Below are 18,340 nucleotides of genomic sequence, written 5' to 3'. Positions count from 1 at the left end.
AGAGACAGATTTTGGAAATGTGCAGAAGGAACAGGGTTGTTCTCATGGGTGACCTTAACTTCCCTAATGCAGAGGGAACCTCCTTAATTCAAATAGTTTGGATGAAGCAGTTTTTGCCAAGTGTGTCCAGGAAGGGTTTCTGACTCAATATGGTGGTAGGCTGACTAGAGGGTAGACCATATTGATTTTCTTTCCTAACAACGAACCATGCCAGGTGTCAGATCTCTCAGTAGGAGAGCATTTCGGAGATAGTGATCCCTGAAACTCCCTGACCTTTTCTCATGGAAGGGGATAGGAACAGACAATATGGGAAAGTATTTAATTGGGGGAGGAGGAATTACAATGCTATTAGGCAGGAACTGTGGAGCATAAATTAGAACATACAACAATACAGCGCAGAACAGGCCCTTCGGCCCTCGATGTTGCGCCGACCCGTGAACTATTCTCAGCTCTTCCCCCTACACTATCCCGTCATCATCCATATGCTTATCCAAGGATTGTTTAAATCTCCCTAATGTGTATGAGTTAACTACATTAGCAGGCAGGGCATTCCATGCCCTTACCACTCTCTGTGTAAAGAACCTGCCTCTGACATTTGTCTTAAATCTATCACCCCTCAATTTGTAGTTATGCCCCCTCGTACAAGCTGACGTCATCATCCTAGGAAAAAGACTTTCACTGTCTACCCTATCTAATCCTCTGATCATCTTGTATGTCTCTATTGGGAACAGATATTGTCAGGGAGATATATGACAGAAATGTGCAGGTTGTTTCGGAAATACTTGTTGATAGTGCTGGACAGGTTTGTCCCACTGAGGCAACGAAGGGATGGCAGGATGAAAGAACCTTGGGTGACAAGGCATGTGGAACATCTAGTAAAGAGAAAGATGAAGCTTACTTAAGGTTGAGGAGGCAAGGATCGAACAGAGCTTTGGAGGGTTACAAGGTAGTCCAGAAGGAACTGAAGAGTGGACTTGGAAGAGCTAGATGGGGGCATGAAGAAACTTTAGCGAATAGGATTAAAGAAAACCCTAAGGCATCTACACTTACATGAGGAACAAGAGGATGGCCAGAGTGAGGGTAGATCGATCAGGGATAGTGGAGAGACCTTGCGCCTGGAGTCAGAGAATGTAGGGGAGGGACTTAATGAATACTTTGCTTTAGTATTCACTACTGAGAGGAAGCTTGACCTTTCTGAGGACAGCACGAAACAGACTGATATGCTTGAACATTTTGATGTTAAGGAGGAGAATGTGCTGAAAGATTTGAAAAACAGAAGGTAAATAAATCCCCTGGGCCAGACGGGATATACCCGAGGTTACTACAGGATGTGAGGGAAGAGATTGCTGCACCTTTGGCGATGATCTTTGCATCCTCACTGTCCACTGGAGTAGTGCCAGATGATTGGACAATGCCAAATGTTATTCCCTTGTTCAAGAAACTGAATAGGGATAATCCTGGGAATTATAGACCAGTCAGTCTTATGTCAGTGGTGGGCAAAATATTGGAGATTTCTGAGAGACAGGATTTATGATTAATTGGAAAACCATAGTTTCATTAGAGATAGTCAGTATGACTTTCTGAGGGGCAGATCATGCCTCACAAATCTTATTGAATTCTTTGAGAATGTGACAAAACACTTTGAAGGTAGAGCAGTGGATGTGGTGTACATGGATTTTAGCAAGGCGTTTGATAAGAATTCCCATGGTAGGCTCAAGCAGAAAGTGAGGCGGCATGGGATACAGGGAAATCTGGCTGTCTGGATACAGAGTTGTCTGACCCATAGAAGACAGAGGGTACTCAGCTCTTATTCATTAATGGGATTGGGTGTTGCTGGCTAGGCCAGCATTTATCGGACATCCCTGCAGTCCTTCAGGATCAAGAACGACAAACTCCACTCCAGAGTTACAGGTCCTGAGGTGATGGAATAGTCCACAGGGGCTGTTTCCTGAAGCCAGTGATTAGTATGCTCCTTCCACTGATTGCACTTGGGCCTCCATCTGAACCTGTCAGAGGTGCTTAATATGTTTGCCACTTTTATGGATTCTTCTTCTCAAATTCAGACAAACGTGGGTGAGAGATTCCTATGTCCAGGCATGTCCTCTTTGTCTTCTTTTTCCTTTCCTCCCCCTTCTTTTCTCAGTTTGTTAAAAATTTATGCTCAAATCAACCTGATAAAGAGAGCTCTTCGGTAGGAAGGCGGTTTTGATGGGTTCCGGAGTGGTAGCGGTGTCATCAGAAGCAGTGTGGCTACAGAGTTGGCCAGCCTGCGAAGCCTGGAACTGGGACTCTCACTGAACTGTTGATCCAGTGACCCAAGTTCAAATCCTGCCATGGCAAATGGTGTGTGTAGTCAGCCCCTGGTGACAGCATGGCGTGGGTGTTTCCCAGAGTGAGACTGTAGCAGTGGAGAAGGAAAAATTGGATTCTGTTTAAATGATCTTTTCCTTTTTTATTTTAAGTTAACGAAAATGGCACCTATGCATGGCAATAGCACACACTTTTCATTGTATTTTATATATACGTGACAATAAATGATTCAAATTCATCCTGCTAACTACAGCTTGACTTGATGAAGCTTGGAGTAGAGAGCGCTTGTTTTGGGGACCTTGTGCCAGACATGTGATTGATATGGCTGTGCCCCAAAACAGCTGCTTGACCATAACCAGGGCTTCCATGTTGGCCTGAGAGAGGACACTGAAATTGGAGACGCTAATCTGCCAGCAGGCTTTGCAAAGATATCACTGGTGATATTTCTCAAGGGATTTGAGGTGTCTGCTGTACATTGCCCATTTCTGTGGTACAAACAGAACAACTGGTAACATTACTGTCATAAGACATACGAGCAGATGTAGGACATTCAGATGACCAAGTCTGCTGTGCCACTCTGATAATCTTCAACTGCACTTTCCCACTTTTCTCCCATACCTCCGACTCTATATTGATTTAAAAAACCTATCTCAGCCCTGAATATACTTGATAACTCAGTTTTGATAGCCCTCTGTGGTAAAGAATTTCACAGGTTCACTAACATCTGAGAAAAGCGATTCTTCCTTGTTGCTGTCTTAAATGTGCAATCTCTTATCCTGAAATTTAGAGGAGGCAATGACATAGTAGTAATATCACTGAACCGTTAATCCAGAAATCTGGGGACCTGGGTTCAAATCCTGCCACAGCAAATGGTGGAATTTGAATTCAGTAAAATTCTGGAATTGCCAAATATCGGAAAAAGCTTATTTGGTTAATTTTTTAGTTGCTGAGTTTGAGCACATGCAAATGTGCTCTCTACATCTTAATAGTGCAGCTTGAAAAGGACATTTTGAGCAAGGCCTTGCTGAGTTTGGGCATGTACTACTTTAGCATTTGAGGAATGGTGCTGATAAATGTGCAGTTCTCAGCAAACATCCCCACTTCTGACCTTGTGGTAGACAGAGGGTCATGGTGGAGTGGCTGAGGATGGATGGGCATGGGATGTTGCTCAGGGGACTGAGGCTGTTGTATTGCAGTGGTAGTTTTCCTATCTCTGACCCAGAAGACCTGGGTTCAAGTCCCACCTTCTCCAAAGGTGGCAATGTCTCTGTTCAGGTTGGTTAGAAAGCTGTAATCTAACCTGAAGAACTCCTGCACAGATGTCCTGGAGCCTTGGCTATCTTCCTGTATGGCTGTAGCCAGGATAGAGCTTTCTGTCAATTCTCAACGATTCCAGTTTTGCTGGCATTTCTTGATACCACACATTTAGGGGCAGCCTTGATGTGTGAGGTAATTGCTCTCACCTCACCTTTGGAATTCAGCTCTTTTTCCATGTGACATTGGCATCCACCTGACTCGTGTGGAAAACTGCCCAGGTATGTTGTATGAAAGTTGCAGGACAAATCCAACCCAGCCAATTACCAATACAACACTCTGCTGTTAAGTGATGGAAGATGTCATCAACAGTGCTATCAAGCAGCACTTGCTCAGCAATAACTTGCTTGGTGATGCCCAGGACCATGGGACATGTGATAACAATTAGTATTATTGCTAGATAATGAATCCAGAGACTCAGGTAATGTTCTGGAGACTTTATTTCAAATCCAGGTAAGGCAGATGGTTGAATTTGAACTCAATAAAAATCTGGAATTAAGTGTCTAATGATCATGAAATGATTGTTGATTGTCAGAAAAACCTATCTGGTTCACTGATGTCCTTTAGGCAACTCCTGTCCTTACCTGGCCTGGTCTATAAGTACTCCAGAACCACAGCAATGTGGTTGACATTTAACTGCTCTTTTGGTAATTAGGAATGGTCAATAAATGCTGGCCAGTCAGTAACCTCCACATGAGAGGCAATGGCCCGGTGGTATTGTTGCTGGACTGTTAATCCAGAAACCCAGGTAATGTTCTGAGGATGTGGGTTCAAATCCTGCCATGGCAGATGGTGGAATTTGAATTCAATAAAAGTCTGGAATTGAGAGCCTAATAATGACCAGGAATCTATTTTCGAGTTTTGGATAAACCCACCTGGTTCATTAATGTTCTTGAAGGAAGAAAATTCCCATCCCTACCTGGTCTGGCCTACATGTGACTCCAGCCCCACAGCAATGTGGTTGACACTTAACTGACTTCTGGGCAAGGATTGGCAATAAATGCTGGCCTAACCAAAATCCCTCATCCCATGAATGATTTTTTTTTAAAAAATCCCATGAATTAATTTTTAAAACATTTCAGCCATTTCCCAGTTGTCTGTACTGAAACTCCACTCTGGTGAGAAACTTCATGGAGGTGGCTGGAGTATTGCAGGGAGGATGGTGGAGAAAAGTGTTGGTGTGATGACACATCCTTGTGTGATAAAGTTACCATAATCCTACCAGACCATGCACCTTCTCCCCATGTCTGTATGGGCTTCCTCCAGGTGGTCTGGTTTCTCTCCACAGTCCAAAGATGGTGCAGCTTAGGTGGATTGGCAATGCTAAATTGCCCATAGTGTCTAAGGATGTACACGCTAAATGGGTTAGCCAAGGTAAGTGCGGGATTATGGGGATAGAGTTGGGGGCTGAGTCTGGGTCGACCTCTTACCGCACAGTAACGACTCTGTGATTCTGCTAGTGGGCAGAAGGAGGAATGTGTGTTTAATACCTTATTGAAATTTGGCATTGCAGTACTGTCTCAGTATTGCGTTCAGATGCCAGCCTGGATTATATACTGGGGTACCAAAAAGGACTTGAACTGACAACATAATGTTTATGTTTGTCTTGAAATGAAACTGAAGCAACTGTTTATTTTAGTTATCAACGATACTGACCCCACCTCTAAAATGCGAAGTGGATGAGCGTCTGCACTGTAGCTTTGCAGTATATTGGGTTACGGTGTTGTACTTTACATTATACACCTCAAAACCTAATGAACAGACAGTTGAATTGGTACAGTATTGTGTAGAAAGAGGACGGTATAATTAGGCATTGAGGTTTGTGGTTTGACAGCTTGAGTGCTGGGGTGTGAGAAGGACAATTTTGGTTTCAATTTGATCTTTAATCTCCTGCTTTGAAGACACAAAGGACAGTTCTGCTGACTCTTAAATGTATTAGTTCTATGTCTGGAAAGAAACTGTAGTCAAAGTCGATAGCCACTGTCTATTTGACTTCAACGATGCCATTTATTCAATGTCAGAAGACAACTCTCCTCCAACCAGGACCAGTGACTGGTCTGTCTCATACACCATACTTGTGACCAATCTGAGTGGCATTACTTGTTCAATGATTTTTTTTCTGGATTTGGATTTTATTCTCACGTGTGTGCAAGTACAGGAATACAGTGAAAAAAGTGACCAATGTCACCATAACGGCACAAAGGTACCTGGGTATAAAGTGGTTTAAAAAAAGCGGTTTTAAAAAAAGTTAAGCATGACCTTCATAGAATAAATAGAAAAATAAGGAATAGTTAACATTTAAAGCCCTTCTGAATTTAAACCAAAAAAAAATTAAGTGAAAAATTCACAAATCTTTGAGTCCACTGCTTAGCTTGCTCTCTGGGAGATCTCAGTTGCCTGTTCACGCTACCACAGCCACAGATACCAGGGGACCTCTTCACCACTCATTCTTCCCACATTTGGGCCATGATACCAATGCCGCCACCTCCCCAGACTCCTCCTGTTCCCACCGGAACATGCCCACGCAGGACCCACTCACGCACTGAGACACTGCCAGACCAGGCTGAGAAACCACCATGGGCTGCCGTGAGGCCAGGCCAAGAGAATGCTTCGCAGGGTCCACATTGAAACTGGGAGTGAAGAAAAGAAACCCCAAGAGGTAAAAAAAAAAGAGAAAGCAAAGATACAGAAATGGAAAGAGCGGATGTGCTCCAGCTACCATCTTGGCTTGCACTATGAATGAGGTGCACTTAATTTTCTGATGTAGCCTAGGACCTGAGGAGAAAAAGGTTAAGAGAAACTGCAGTGGGAAAAGTTAGTCTGTACTGCTAAAGGAGTTCTTTTGGAATGTTGTGTGCAATGCTGGTCACCCTCTTATAGGAAGGATGTTGTGAAACTTGAAAGGGTTCAGAAAAGAATTACAAGGGTGTTGCCAGGGTTGGAGATATAGGGAGTGGCTGAAGAGACTGGGGCTGTTTTTTTTCTGGAGTGCCAGAGGCCGTAGGGTGACCTTATACAGGTTTATAAAATCATGAGGGGCATGGATAGGATAAATAGACAAGGTCTTTTCCCTGGGGTGGGGGAGTCCAGAACTAGAGGGAATAGGTTTAGGCTGAGAGGGGAAAGATTTCAAAGGGACCTAAGGGGCAACTTTTTCATGCAGAGGTGGTGTGTATGGAATAAGCTGCCAGAGGAAGTGGTGGAGGTTAGTACAATTACAACATTTAAAAGGCATCTGAATGGGTATATGAATAGGAAGGGTTTAGAGGGATATGAACTAAGTGCTAGCAAATGAGATGAGATTAATTTAGGATATCTGGTCAGCATGGACTAGTTAGACAGAAAGGTCTGTTTCCGTGCTATACAACTCTATAACTCTGTACTGCCTGCTCAAAGAGCTTGATTTAGCTGTGAAGTTATTGAAGCCTTCAGTAGTGAAACATTAAACTGAATTAACACTATCTTTCTCTCACCACCAAAATCACAATATTGTCTACAAAATCCTAGCTAATGAGCATTTAGCCTTTGTGTTTGTGAAATAGAGAAGGTACAAATCAGGCTGCCCCTTTTCCCTATTCAATGACCTCTGCTGAAACATGTGCGTGGAGCTCAGGATTCCAGTGTTTTTCTGGAGTGATTCCTCTACAATCAAGTAACTCACTGACAGTTACTGTACCTTGTGACACACTCCTACAGATGGAATGTGCTGTGTGGTTGGAACTAAATGAGGAACATGAGAAATGGGCCATTTTGCCACCAGAACCTGTTCCTCCATTTGTTTAAATTCTGTCTGATTTATACCTCGACTCCAATCAATCACCTTGAATGTCCATACCTTAACATTTGCTTGGGCTAAGGATATTATTAAACTCCACTATGAAAGTTTCCTTTGAGCTCCAGCATCAACAGATTTCCATTACCTTATTAGCGAAGAAATACTGTCTGGCATCACCTCTGAACAGCTCAGATCTAATTTTAGATTATATATGGAACACTTAATTTCATCATGAGAACAAATGACTTCTCCTTAGCTAACTAATCAGACAGCAATTTACAGCACAGAAGACCATTTGGCCCATTGTTGTCATACTAAATACAAAATATCAGGTCTTTTCCTACATTCCAGCTCTTGATGCGTAGCCCAGTAGCTTGCAGCACTAAGTCCAAATCCAAGAGTCTTTTTAATTACAATGAGGCTTTCTGTTGCCCCCATTTTTTCAGGCAAGAGTTCCAGACCTCCATAATGCACTGGGTGAACACATAGCTCATTTGGCCTCAACTGGGGTACGTGTCCAGTTCACCTGAGGGAAGATTAGAGTGAAGCATTACAATGTAGAAAAGAGTTACAACATTCCATGGATGACTAACTTCAGTTTGTGGATAGATTAGAGAAACTGGAATTGTTTTCTTTGGAAGAGATAAGATTGACAGGAGTTTTGCTCAAAATCATGAGGGGTCTGGACAGATAATATCAAGAGAAACCGGTTTCCATGAAAGACTGGATTGAGACCAAGAGGAAAAGGGGTTAAAGGTAATTGGTGAAAGAAGGAATAATCTCACTGGATGGTTATAATCTGAAATGCACTACCTGAGAGCATGGTTGGAGCCAGGTTCAATCAAGACATTCAAGAGGGTTAGAATCTGAAAAGGCAGAATGTGCAGAGTTATGGGGAGAAGGTGAGGGAATGGCATTAGGTTAAATTCTCATTGTAAACCAGTGTAAATACAGTGTCAAATGGCTGCCTTGTGTGCTGAAACAATTCCATTGTTCAACTACTCTCTAACCTTTCTATGAAATACTTTAAATCTTTGGTTGTTTACTTCTCTGCTAAGAGAAGGTCTTTCCTATCTACTCCATAGACAATGTGTAGGTTAGTTAGGTCAGTTGGCTGGATGCCTGGTCTGCAGTACAGAGCATTATCAACAGCATGGGTTCAATTCCTGCACTGGCTACGAGACCATCAAGTACTCTCCCCCTGAACCCCCCGGGTTAAACCACCACCAGTCGTCTAACTCTCTCTCTCTCTCTTTCTGTCTAATGAGAGAGCACCCCTTTTGTCAGGTAGGATTATTGAAACTTTACCCTTTATGTGCAGATTCCTCATATTTTTATGTACTTTAACTGAATTTCCCCAGTCTCCTCTTTTCCTAAGAAAACAATCCAGCCTATTCAATCTTCCTGGTAAGCATCCTTGGAAGGCATATGTCTGCCATCTCAGATAAAATTTCTTTGGAGAAGAGAAGAGTTGTGGTGGCCAGAGCTATACACAACACTCTAATGTAATTTAACAATCAAATCCCTAATTATTTCAAATCAGGATATATAGAAAAGAAAGCAAAAAAAGGTTTATTTTTAATACATTGCCAAAATATCTTTGGCCCCTCAAAAAATGGGGGCTATGAGATGTCTGCAGACATTTCCTGCAGAGTCACAATAAGGTATTATAAGGATCTGTAACCTAGCAACTGTTCTGAGGTGATCATTTTTTGTTTTAAATAAAGAGGATTTTTCAATCTGTTCTGTGGTAGTATATCACCTGAGTTACTTTTCTTTGTTTTCCTTACCAGCCCTCATCCCGTGAAGCCAATCAGCAATACAGTGCAGATTACAGAGAAGAAATCTGGTCTGTCAGGGATTGGCAGCACTTTAAGCAGCGGGCTTGAGAAACTGAAGAATGTGACCACAGGAAGTAACAGTCCCACCAGATCACCAACACCTGGTCAGGAGGAGCAGGAAGCAGTCAAGGTAAATGGGCAACGGGTTGGTGCTGGGGGTGGTTACAGAACAAATAACATGTTTAACAAATAATGGGGAAGATAATGAAAGATTTTAGGAAGACAAGGATAAGTTAGTAAAATGGCAGATTGATGGTGGGTAGAATTTAATCTGGATAATTATAAGGTGATACATTTTGGTGGAAAACTAGGAATGGAAATAAGCAATTAAACAATAAATATAATAGGCTGTGAACGGAAAGTCCTTAAGACCAAAAGAACGTTTTGAGATTTATGTATGAGACCACTAAGTACAAATGTAAACAGATAACAATTAAAATATTGATGAATCCTCAGGATGCTATTTGGTTTCCGTACTTGAGAAAGGATGTACTGGCACTAGAGGGTGTGCAGAGGAGGTTCACGAAGTTGATTCTGGGGTGTAAAGAATTAGTTTATGAAGAGAGATTGAGAAGACTGGGATTGTACTCATTGGAATTTAGAAGAATAAGGAGGGAGTCGTATAGAAACATATAAAATTATAAAGGGAATAGATAACAAAGAAGCAGGGGGATTGTTTCCACTGGTGGGTGAAACTAGAACGCTGTGACATCGCCTCAAAATAAGGGGGAGCAGATTTAGGACTAAGTTGAGGAGGAACATCTTCACCCAAAGGGTTGTGAATTTGTGGAACTGCTTGCCCAGTAAAGCAGTTGAGGCTACCTAGTTGAATATTTTTAAGGTAAAGGAATTAGGTTATTTTGAGTGGCTAGCTAAGTGGAGCTGAGTCCATGAAAAGATCAGCCAAGACCTTATCGAATGAAGGAGCAGGCTCGACAGTACTGACCACAGTCAAGTCAGTTTGTGTTTGCAAACCTTGCAACACACCCAACATTAAATTCATTTCCGTGGTTGGACAACTGCAGGATAAATATTTGTGTGAAGAATTACACTGAAGACTAAATTCAGATTGTCAGTTGGACTTAGTATGGTGTACTTGAGAGTACTGGTAGCTATATAGGTCAAAGTTTGTGAGAAGATTTGTAGCTCGGGTGCTCATTGTTGTGGTTCTGTTCGCCGAGCTGGAAATTTGTGTTGCAGACGTTTTGTCCCCTGTCTAGGTGACATCCTCAGTGCTTGGGAGCCTCCTGTGAAGCGCTTCTGGTGATCTTCCCTCCGCCATTTGTAGTGGTTTGTCTCTGCCGCTTCCGGTTGTCAGTTCCAGCTGTCCACTGCAGTGGCCGGTATATTGGGTCCAGGTTGATGTGTTTGTTGATAAAATCTGTGGATGAGTGCCATGCCTCTAGGAATTCCCTGGCTGTTCTCTGTTTGGCTTGGCCTATAATAGTAGTGTTGTCCCAGTCGAACTCATGTTGCTTGTCATCCGCGTGTGTGGCTACTTAGGATACCTGGTCGTGTCGTTTCGTGGCTAGTTGGTGTTCATGGATACGGATCGTTAGCTGTCTTCCTGTTTGTTCTATGTAGTGTTGTGTGCAGTTCTTGCATGGGATTTTGTACACTACGTTGGTTTTGCTCATGCTGGGTATCGGGTCCTTTGTCCTGGTGAGTTGCTGTCTGAGAGTGGCTGTTGGTTTGTGTGCTGTTATGAGTCCTAGTGGTCGCAGCAGTCTGGCTGTCAGTTCGGAAATGCTCCTGATGTATGGTAACGTGGCTAGTCCTTTGGGTTGTGTCACGTCCTCATTCCGTTGTCTTTCCCTTAGGCATCTGTTGATGAAATTGCAGGGGTATCCGTTTTTGGCAAATACATTGTACAGGTGTTCTTCTTCCTCTTTTTGCCGTTCTGGTGTGCTACGGTGTGTTGTGGCCCTTTTGAACAGTGTCTTGATGCAACTTCTTTTGTGTGTGTTGGGGTGGTTGCTTTCGTAGTTCAGGACTTGGTCTGTGTGTGTGGCTTTCCTGTATACCTTTGTGGTGAATTCTCCGTTCGGTGTTCTCTGTACCATCACATCTAGGAATGGGAGTTCAACGCCACACTCAGAGGAATCAGATTCACGAGAGAGGAAGAAAAGAACAACAACTAACAATTCACCACAAAGATATACAGGAAAGCCACACACACAGACCAAGTCCTGAACTACGAAAGCAACCACCCCAACACACAAAAGAAGTTGCATCAAGACACTGTTCAAAAGGGCCACAACACACTGCAGTACACCAGAACTGCAAAACGAGGAAGAAGAACACCTCTACAATGTATTCGCCAAAAACGGATACCCCCGCAATTTCATCAACAGATGCCTAAGGGAAAGATGACGGAACGAGGACATGCCACAACCCAAAGGACTAGCCACGTTACCATACATCAGGAGCATTTCTGAACTGACAGCCAGACTGCTACGACCACTAGGACTCATAACAGCACACAAACCAACAGCCACTGTCAGACATCCACTCACCAGGACAAAGGACCCGATACCCAGCATGAGCAAAACCAACATAGTGTACAAAATCCCATGCAAGGACTGCACAAAACACTACATAGGACAAACAGGAAGACAGCTAACGATCCGTATCCATGAACACCAACTAGACACGACCAGCTATCCTAAATAGCCAGACACACGGATGACAAGCAACATGAGTTCGACTGGGACAACACTACTATTATAGGCCAAGCCAAACAGAGAACAGCCAGGGAATTCCTAGAGGCATGGCACTCATCCACAGATTCTATCAACAAACACATCGATCTGGACCCAATATACCAGCCACTGCAGCAGACAGCTGAAGGGCTTTTGCCTGAAACATCGATTTCGCTGCACTTTGGATGCTGCCTGAACTGCTGTGCTCTTCCAGCACCACTAATCCATAACAGCTGGAACTGACAACTGGAAGCGGCAGAGACAAATCACTATAAATGCCAGAGGAAGCATCACAGAAGCGCTTCACAGGAGGCTCCCAAGCACTGAGGATGTCACCTAGACAGGGGATGAACCGTCTGCAACACAAATTCCCAGTTCGGCACACAGAACCACAATATAGGTCAAAGTACAAGACCTGTTCTTGGCAGCCAGAAAGGATATGTACATATATGCACCTGTTCAGCTCAACAAAACAAGTGACAGTCATTCAGATCTGAACAGGATTCATAGTAGACTCAAAACATTAACTGTTTCACTCTTCACAGATTCTGCCAGACCCTGTTGAGTTTCTTTCGCACTTGTTTCTTTACTGACTCCACAGTATTTTGCTTTTACTTAAGCAACATCCATTTGCTACTTCATTTCTAAGGTCAGCACCTTGACCAAGTAGTCAAGCTGCTAGTTTTAAAATTTTTCCAAAGCTTTGCAGTCAACTGTCAGTCATCATTAATTAGTGCATTCTTCAGATGATGCTTTTTAATAATCACAGCCCACTTGACGACCAGTCAACACTGTCCTCTCATTCAGTATAAGTGCTGGTTTTCCTTTAAATTGTGTTTTTTTGTGAATGGTTCTGATGATTGCAAGGTGAAAAGCTTCAAAATGTCTTTTTTCAGCAATATTCAAGTTCTATATGACCAAATGACTATAAGTTAGTGTTTTCCATTGAGTAAAGCAACAGGAAATTGACAAAAAATTGTGCTTTTTCTTATTCACAACTATCTTAAGTATGTTTTCACCAGATTTGCTGTAGGCTGGAGTAGTTGGTGTGAATGCGTGGGTTTGAATCTCAGGAAAATAGCAAGTGTAAATGAATAACATTTCCAGCTGCATGGACGTCTTCTCAAATAAGCTTGAGACTATGTGAAGGGGATCCTTGCTTAATTCATGCCTGCCTTCTGCCCACCACATTTATTTATTTCAAGATTACTGTTTACTCCTATAAATCTCTCCAGCACCTCGATCTCCTCCTCCAGACCTACATCCCAACTTGCATCTCTTCCTCTTCCATATCTGTTTCTGCACTTCTCGTCTCTGTGCCATAATGTTTGATATTTGAATCATCTTCTGCACTCTAGCTCCTCATTGCAATCTTGGGCATTCCTTCCCCTAACTTCTTTGCCTTGCTTGATTCTCTCCTTTCATATCTACCTCTTTAACAATCATTAGCACACAGTTATAACCACCTTCCTGCTGTTGCTGTGAAGTATCTTGCATCACCTTAAAGCTATTATATGGACATAAATTGTTGTGGGTGGGTTGCCTGCAATTTTGATTTCTGGGAAGATGCTAGTGAATGAAGCAGTGAGCTTGGAGACAGAGTACAAAGGTCTGCTCGCGGCATACAGAGAAAAAAATATCACCAGTCCTTCATTGTCAAACTCCTGGATCTCTACAGCACTGTGCATGTACCTTCACCAAATGGTCTGCAGTGACTTGATATGGGAGCTCACTACTTGAGGGTAATTATAAGCCCTTTGAGTCTGAAATTCTTGCAAACTGAGTTTGTTTCCAAAAGCTTCATTTTGCTGGCTGAAAATCTATTTTGCATTCAGGACGAGTGTATTGTTATCCAGGTGTAAGAGATGTTTTTCGGCAAACTTGGTTTGGTCTGGATGGGCTACTGCAATTCACAAAGCCTAGCCCGAAGGCTTCCTTATTTGATTTCAGTTGAGCAAAGATATGAGACTGCAGGGGACACAGCTGTTGAAGTCCTTGCCCTTTTCATGTAAGAAGGTGATTGTGGTCTTTTTGAACGTTACTTGGAAGGTGTCTGCCACTGGTATAAAATGGAAGGGCTTAGTTTGATTATTTAAGCTGAGAAGGGACTTGGAGACCTGCTGGCCATGCTCAGCTGTTAATATTTATTTTGGATAGCATTGGATATGGTGTGATAGCCTCTGATCACAATATTACTCATTAAGGAATGTTCTTAGCTGCCAAGGTAATGAAGTGGTGACTGGTAATTAAAAGCTCTCCTCTCCTGTGAATGCTTGTTTATCAGTCAACCAGTTTAATTAGGTACATCATTTCTTTAATTTTCCCATCCTTATAAAACTATTGTCAATGTTGGGTTGATCACAGACTATATTAAGATTAAAATCCCTTATTTGTTTTATCTATTATTTTAAATCTCTCTCCTCCATTCTGATTTTTTTTCGCAATTCCGTACTAGACAACTGATAGCTTACCACCTTAAGAATGATATGAAAATACAAAAATGTTCCATCAACCCCAACAAATCTTGTCCAGTGTTTAATATGAGTCAAAAGACATTACTGCTGCCTCTTTACTGCACTAATCTTTCAAACCATTGAGTGAAGCTTATAGCCCACAGACTTCTTTTGTAAGTACTATTAAATGAGTCAAGCCAACACCAGCAACAAAAGACCCAAAGAATTTGCAATGCCTATCCTTCCATTTAAACTAAGATCAGTCACTCAATGCAGTGAAGGGGTAGAAACTGCTCCATGTGGTAGTCAAGATTTGTTTTTATTCATTGAGCCAGGAAGGGATAAGACTGCTTGTCGGATAATTCTTCAAATTGGTGTATTTTTTTTTACCTGGGTTAATTGTGTTGCAGGAATCCAAGCCCACTGACCCAGTCGCTCGTTACTACCACCTGACTCATGATGAACTCATCAAAATAATTCTGCAGCAGGAGTTGGAGATGAAGAAGAAGGAGGAACATGTGCGCGATTTAGAAGAATACATTGATATAGTGTTAGTGCAAGTCATGGAGCAAAAGCCCAGCATTCTCCAAGCAGTGAGTGAAAAGATGAAGAACAAGGCAGTTAACAAATGATACAGCCTTGTGCCTTGTGACTGTAGAAGGGTTTCCTCTCTACCCCTTATACTAGTAAATGCTGGAACCAAATAATACAACAGATTTAATCATTTTCCTGCTGTAGATGCCCTGTGTTTTTAAAATGATTGTTCCAAGAGAGACATTCATAATCCGCTAAAGAGATGGTTAAAGGGGAACATGACTTAGTCACACTTTAGCTGGAACAGTGTTTTCACAGTTGCAGCCAGAAGGCAAATGCAGCTCTGATTTGTTGGTTGGACAAGAGTCGGGAATTAAATTAGAGCAACCTATAGTTAATGGGCATGATCCTGCAGCATCAAGCTTATCCTATAATTCAGCACAGATTGACAACAAATTGTCAGTTTTATTTACAGGCCACGGATGTTTGCTGTGCAAAATGTAAGTTCTGAAAGAGAAAAATATTTGGAGCTTGCACGTAAGGAGACTTCCCTCTGGTTGAAGCAATGTTAACAGTAGTTTTAAACTGCATATAACCTGTGCTATATACCAGGTACCTGTGCCTTTGCAAGCATGCAACAAGTCCCATAAAATATGTTCATTGTTTTTCATTTATACTCATCTTCCAGCTATCTGTTAGTACCCACTTTTTTGTACAAAAACCAATGTCCTATTTGTTTTTCTCATCTGTTTTGGTTCTGTAACCATCTGATATCTAGGAATAAGAAAGCTTCTCTATGCAATTTAACTGTTATTGATGTGACAGAACTGATAACCTTTCAAAAGAACAATAACTGACCAGATACTTTGCCACTGCCTATTTCTTCCACTCACCAATCAGTACTGGAGAAATTGCATTCAAGTGACTGCAGTTTCCTACTATTCCCTCATGGACTTGTGACTGTCTTTATTTCTAGAAGTAATATAATCCAACTAGTGTATTGTGTCAGAGCCTGAACTGATTGTTGCCTTATATCCACACTGGAGCACTTTCTGATAAGGTTCAAAGGATTGGAATTAGGAGACTTCCCTGCTTCATTTTACCCCTTTCCTCATCCTGCACACGGAAGGTAACTGTAGTGTTTTTGACAACAGTTCAATGAGCACTGCTGCTGGTTGGTCCTGGAGGCCCTTTGAATATCCAGTTTAATATATTTTGAATAAATTTAAGTTATCAAGCGATTACAGGACAATTTTGTTGCTGTTTCCCACTCCTAGGTCGCATCCAACGTCTGCTTCCATTTGCAAAACAAAACCTCCAAGTGAATGATGACTGTTGGCTAAAATAAAAATCAGAAATTTTCGAAGTGATATTGTTAAGGAAGGGTTATACGTGTACAAGCAAAATTGCATGTGTTTTGACAGGAACAGTATGTCCCAAACAACAAAATCGTCCTCAGGAAAGCATCTACCTTAAAACTTCAGTTATTTTTGTAAGAGTTGGTTAGTTTCTGTCTCATAGTCGGAATTTATCGACAAAGATTGTTTAAAGCACTGTATATAAATATTTCTCTTGCTAGTATACTTCGTATAATCTTAACTCAGCTTCCAAAGTGAGTGTGTTCAGAAATTGTACATCTGTTCTGAAGCAAATCCATTGTGATAAGCTGCTTCTAAAATTTAAATCTGATCTAATTTAAAAACTGAGTAAAACCTAAGGTTGAGAAGTTCATTATCCTGAATGCTGGTGTTGCAGTACCTACTCCATATGGATTCCTATGTTATAAGGTCCTAAAGGACACAGTCACTGCAACGCTCAATCTGTATCATTATCTATAGAATAACTCATGGGCTGAAAGAAAAAGAATTTGACAAAGAAATTGAATGTTTATTTTCTGTGGAATTGAAATGTTTTCAACAGTAATTTATATCATGGATTTATTTTGAAGTGGATAGGTTTGGATTTGTTTTTTTTCTCTACTTCATTAGCTGCCATTGTGGATAGGGAGTGTTCAATGTATAGGATACTTACCCATTTCTTAGACAGTCACAATGCATAGAATCTCAACATGTCCCTATCCTATTCATGTCCGAATGTATAGAATCTCAATGTGCCCCTATCCCTTTTGGTATAGTATCTCAATACATCTTACCCTATTTTAGATTGAAGAGAACCCTGTCTAAACTCTTCTACCTTTATGTAATTAAAACAAAACTCTGCTTTCAGAAAGTGAAGATGGAGCTTTAAAAAAATGCTGCTTGTTAATAAAGTTACATGAAATAATCAAGTTTTGTGTCAGAATTTTTAATAATTTCTTTTGAGATTGGGTGACAGAGACATTTGCCAGGTATGTAGATTTTTGGATGAAAATGTTATATTTTACTTTCAAATGTTTATGCAAAATAGTTTAGTGAGTCTTAAATCCAGTTGATGCAAATCCACAGCACATGGCATTATTGCATTTTTATTTTTTATGAAAGAAAAATTTGCAGGATGTGAGAGTCACAAGTAAGGCTCATTATCCATTAGGAGAAAGTGAGGACTGCAGTTGCTGGAGATCAGAGTCAAGAGTGTGGTGCTGGAAAAGCACAACAGGTCAGGCAACATCCGAGGAGCAGGAGAATTGATGTTTTAGCATAAGCCCTTAATTGGGAATTGGCTTGTGGGCGGGGGGTGAGGGGCTGGACGATAAATGGGAGGGGGTGGGGTTGGGGGGGAAAGTAGCTGAGAATGTGATAGGTAGACGAAGGTGGGGGAGAAGGTGATAGGTCTGAGAGGAAGGTGGAGCAATTTGGAGGTTTGCGACTGGGATAATGTGGGGGAGAGGAAATGAGGAAACTGATGAACTCCACATTGACCCTGGTGTAAGCCTTTCATCAGAAATAAGCTTGTGAGGTGGGGGCGCTGGAGTAAATGGGAGGGGGAATGGGGTTGGGGTCGAGTTGGAGGATGATGCAGTGTATACGGAGGTTGATAGTGTAGAAAATGAGGACCGGGGGGTTCTGGTCCTTGTTGCATTGGGATTGGTGGAGTTCAAGGGCAGAGGTGTGGGAACTGGAGGAGATGCATTGGAGGGCATTTTTGATGACATGGGAGGGGAAATTGTGATCTTTGGTGGGGTGGGAGGTCTTCTTCAAACTCTCTATACACGACGACATCATCCTCCACCACTTCTGCCACCTACAGTCAGGCCCCACCACCACCGATATGATTCCCTCCCCACTTCTATCAGTCTTCCGGAGAGACCATTCCTTCCATGACTTCCTCGTCAGATGCTTGCACCCCCACCAGCCCACATCTCAGTGCCGGGGAGCACCTACCTCTGCCTCCCCAGGAAATGCAAAACCTGCGCCCACATCTCCCCCCTCACCTCCGTACAAGGACCCCAAGGATCCTTCCACATCCGACAGA

The 18,340-nt window shown here is 42.1% G+C and overlaps 1 protein-coding gene across 2 annotated transcripts in view; it reads left to right on the top strand.

The window, feature by feature from the left end:
- The window catches only part of LOC132822415 (rab11 family-interacting protein 1-like), a 116,593-nt gene extending 99,377 nt beyond the window's left edge, over window positions 1-17,216 (top strand). For both annotated transcript variants that reach the window (XM_060835871.1, XM_060835818.1), the window contains exons 5-6: window positions 9,193-9,370; window positions 14,806-17,216. In XM_060835871.1, coding sequence (XP_060691854.1) covers window positions 9,193-9,370; window positions 14,806-15,027 — 400 coding nt within the window. In that variant the 3' untranslated portion in view covers window positions 15,028-17,216. The remainder of the gene's footprint in view (window positions 1-9,192; window positions 9,371-14,805) is intronic.
- The last annotated feature ends 1,124 nt before the right edge of the window (window positions 17,217-18,340 follow it).

Source organism: Hemiscyllium ocellatum, chromosome 1, assembly GCF_020745735.1.
Source record: "Hemiscyllium ocellatum isolate sHemOce1 chromosome 1, sHemOce1.pat.X.cur, whole genome shotgun sequence".
Taxonomy (NCBI): Eukaryota; Metazoa; Chordata; class Chondrichthyes; order Orectolobiformes; family Hemiscylliidae; genus Hemiscyllium; species Hemiscyllium ocellatum.
This window is presented reverse-complemented; position numbering and strand designations above follow the sequence as displayed.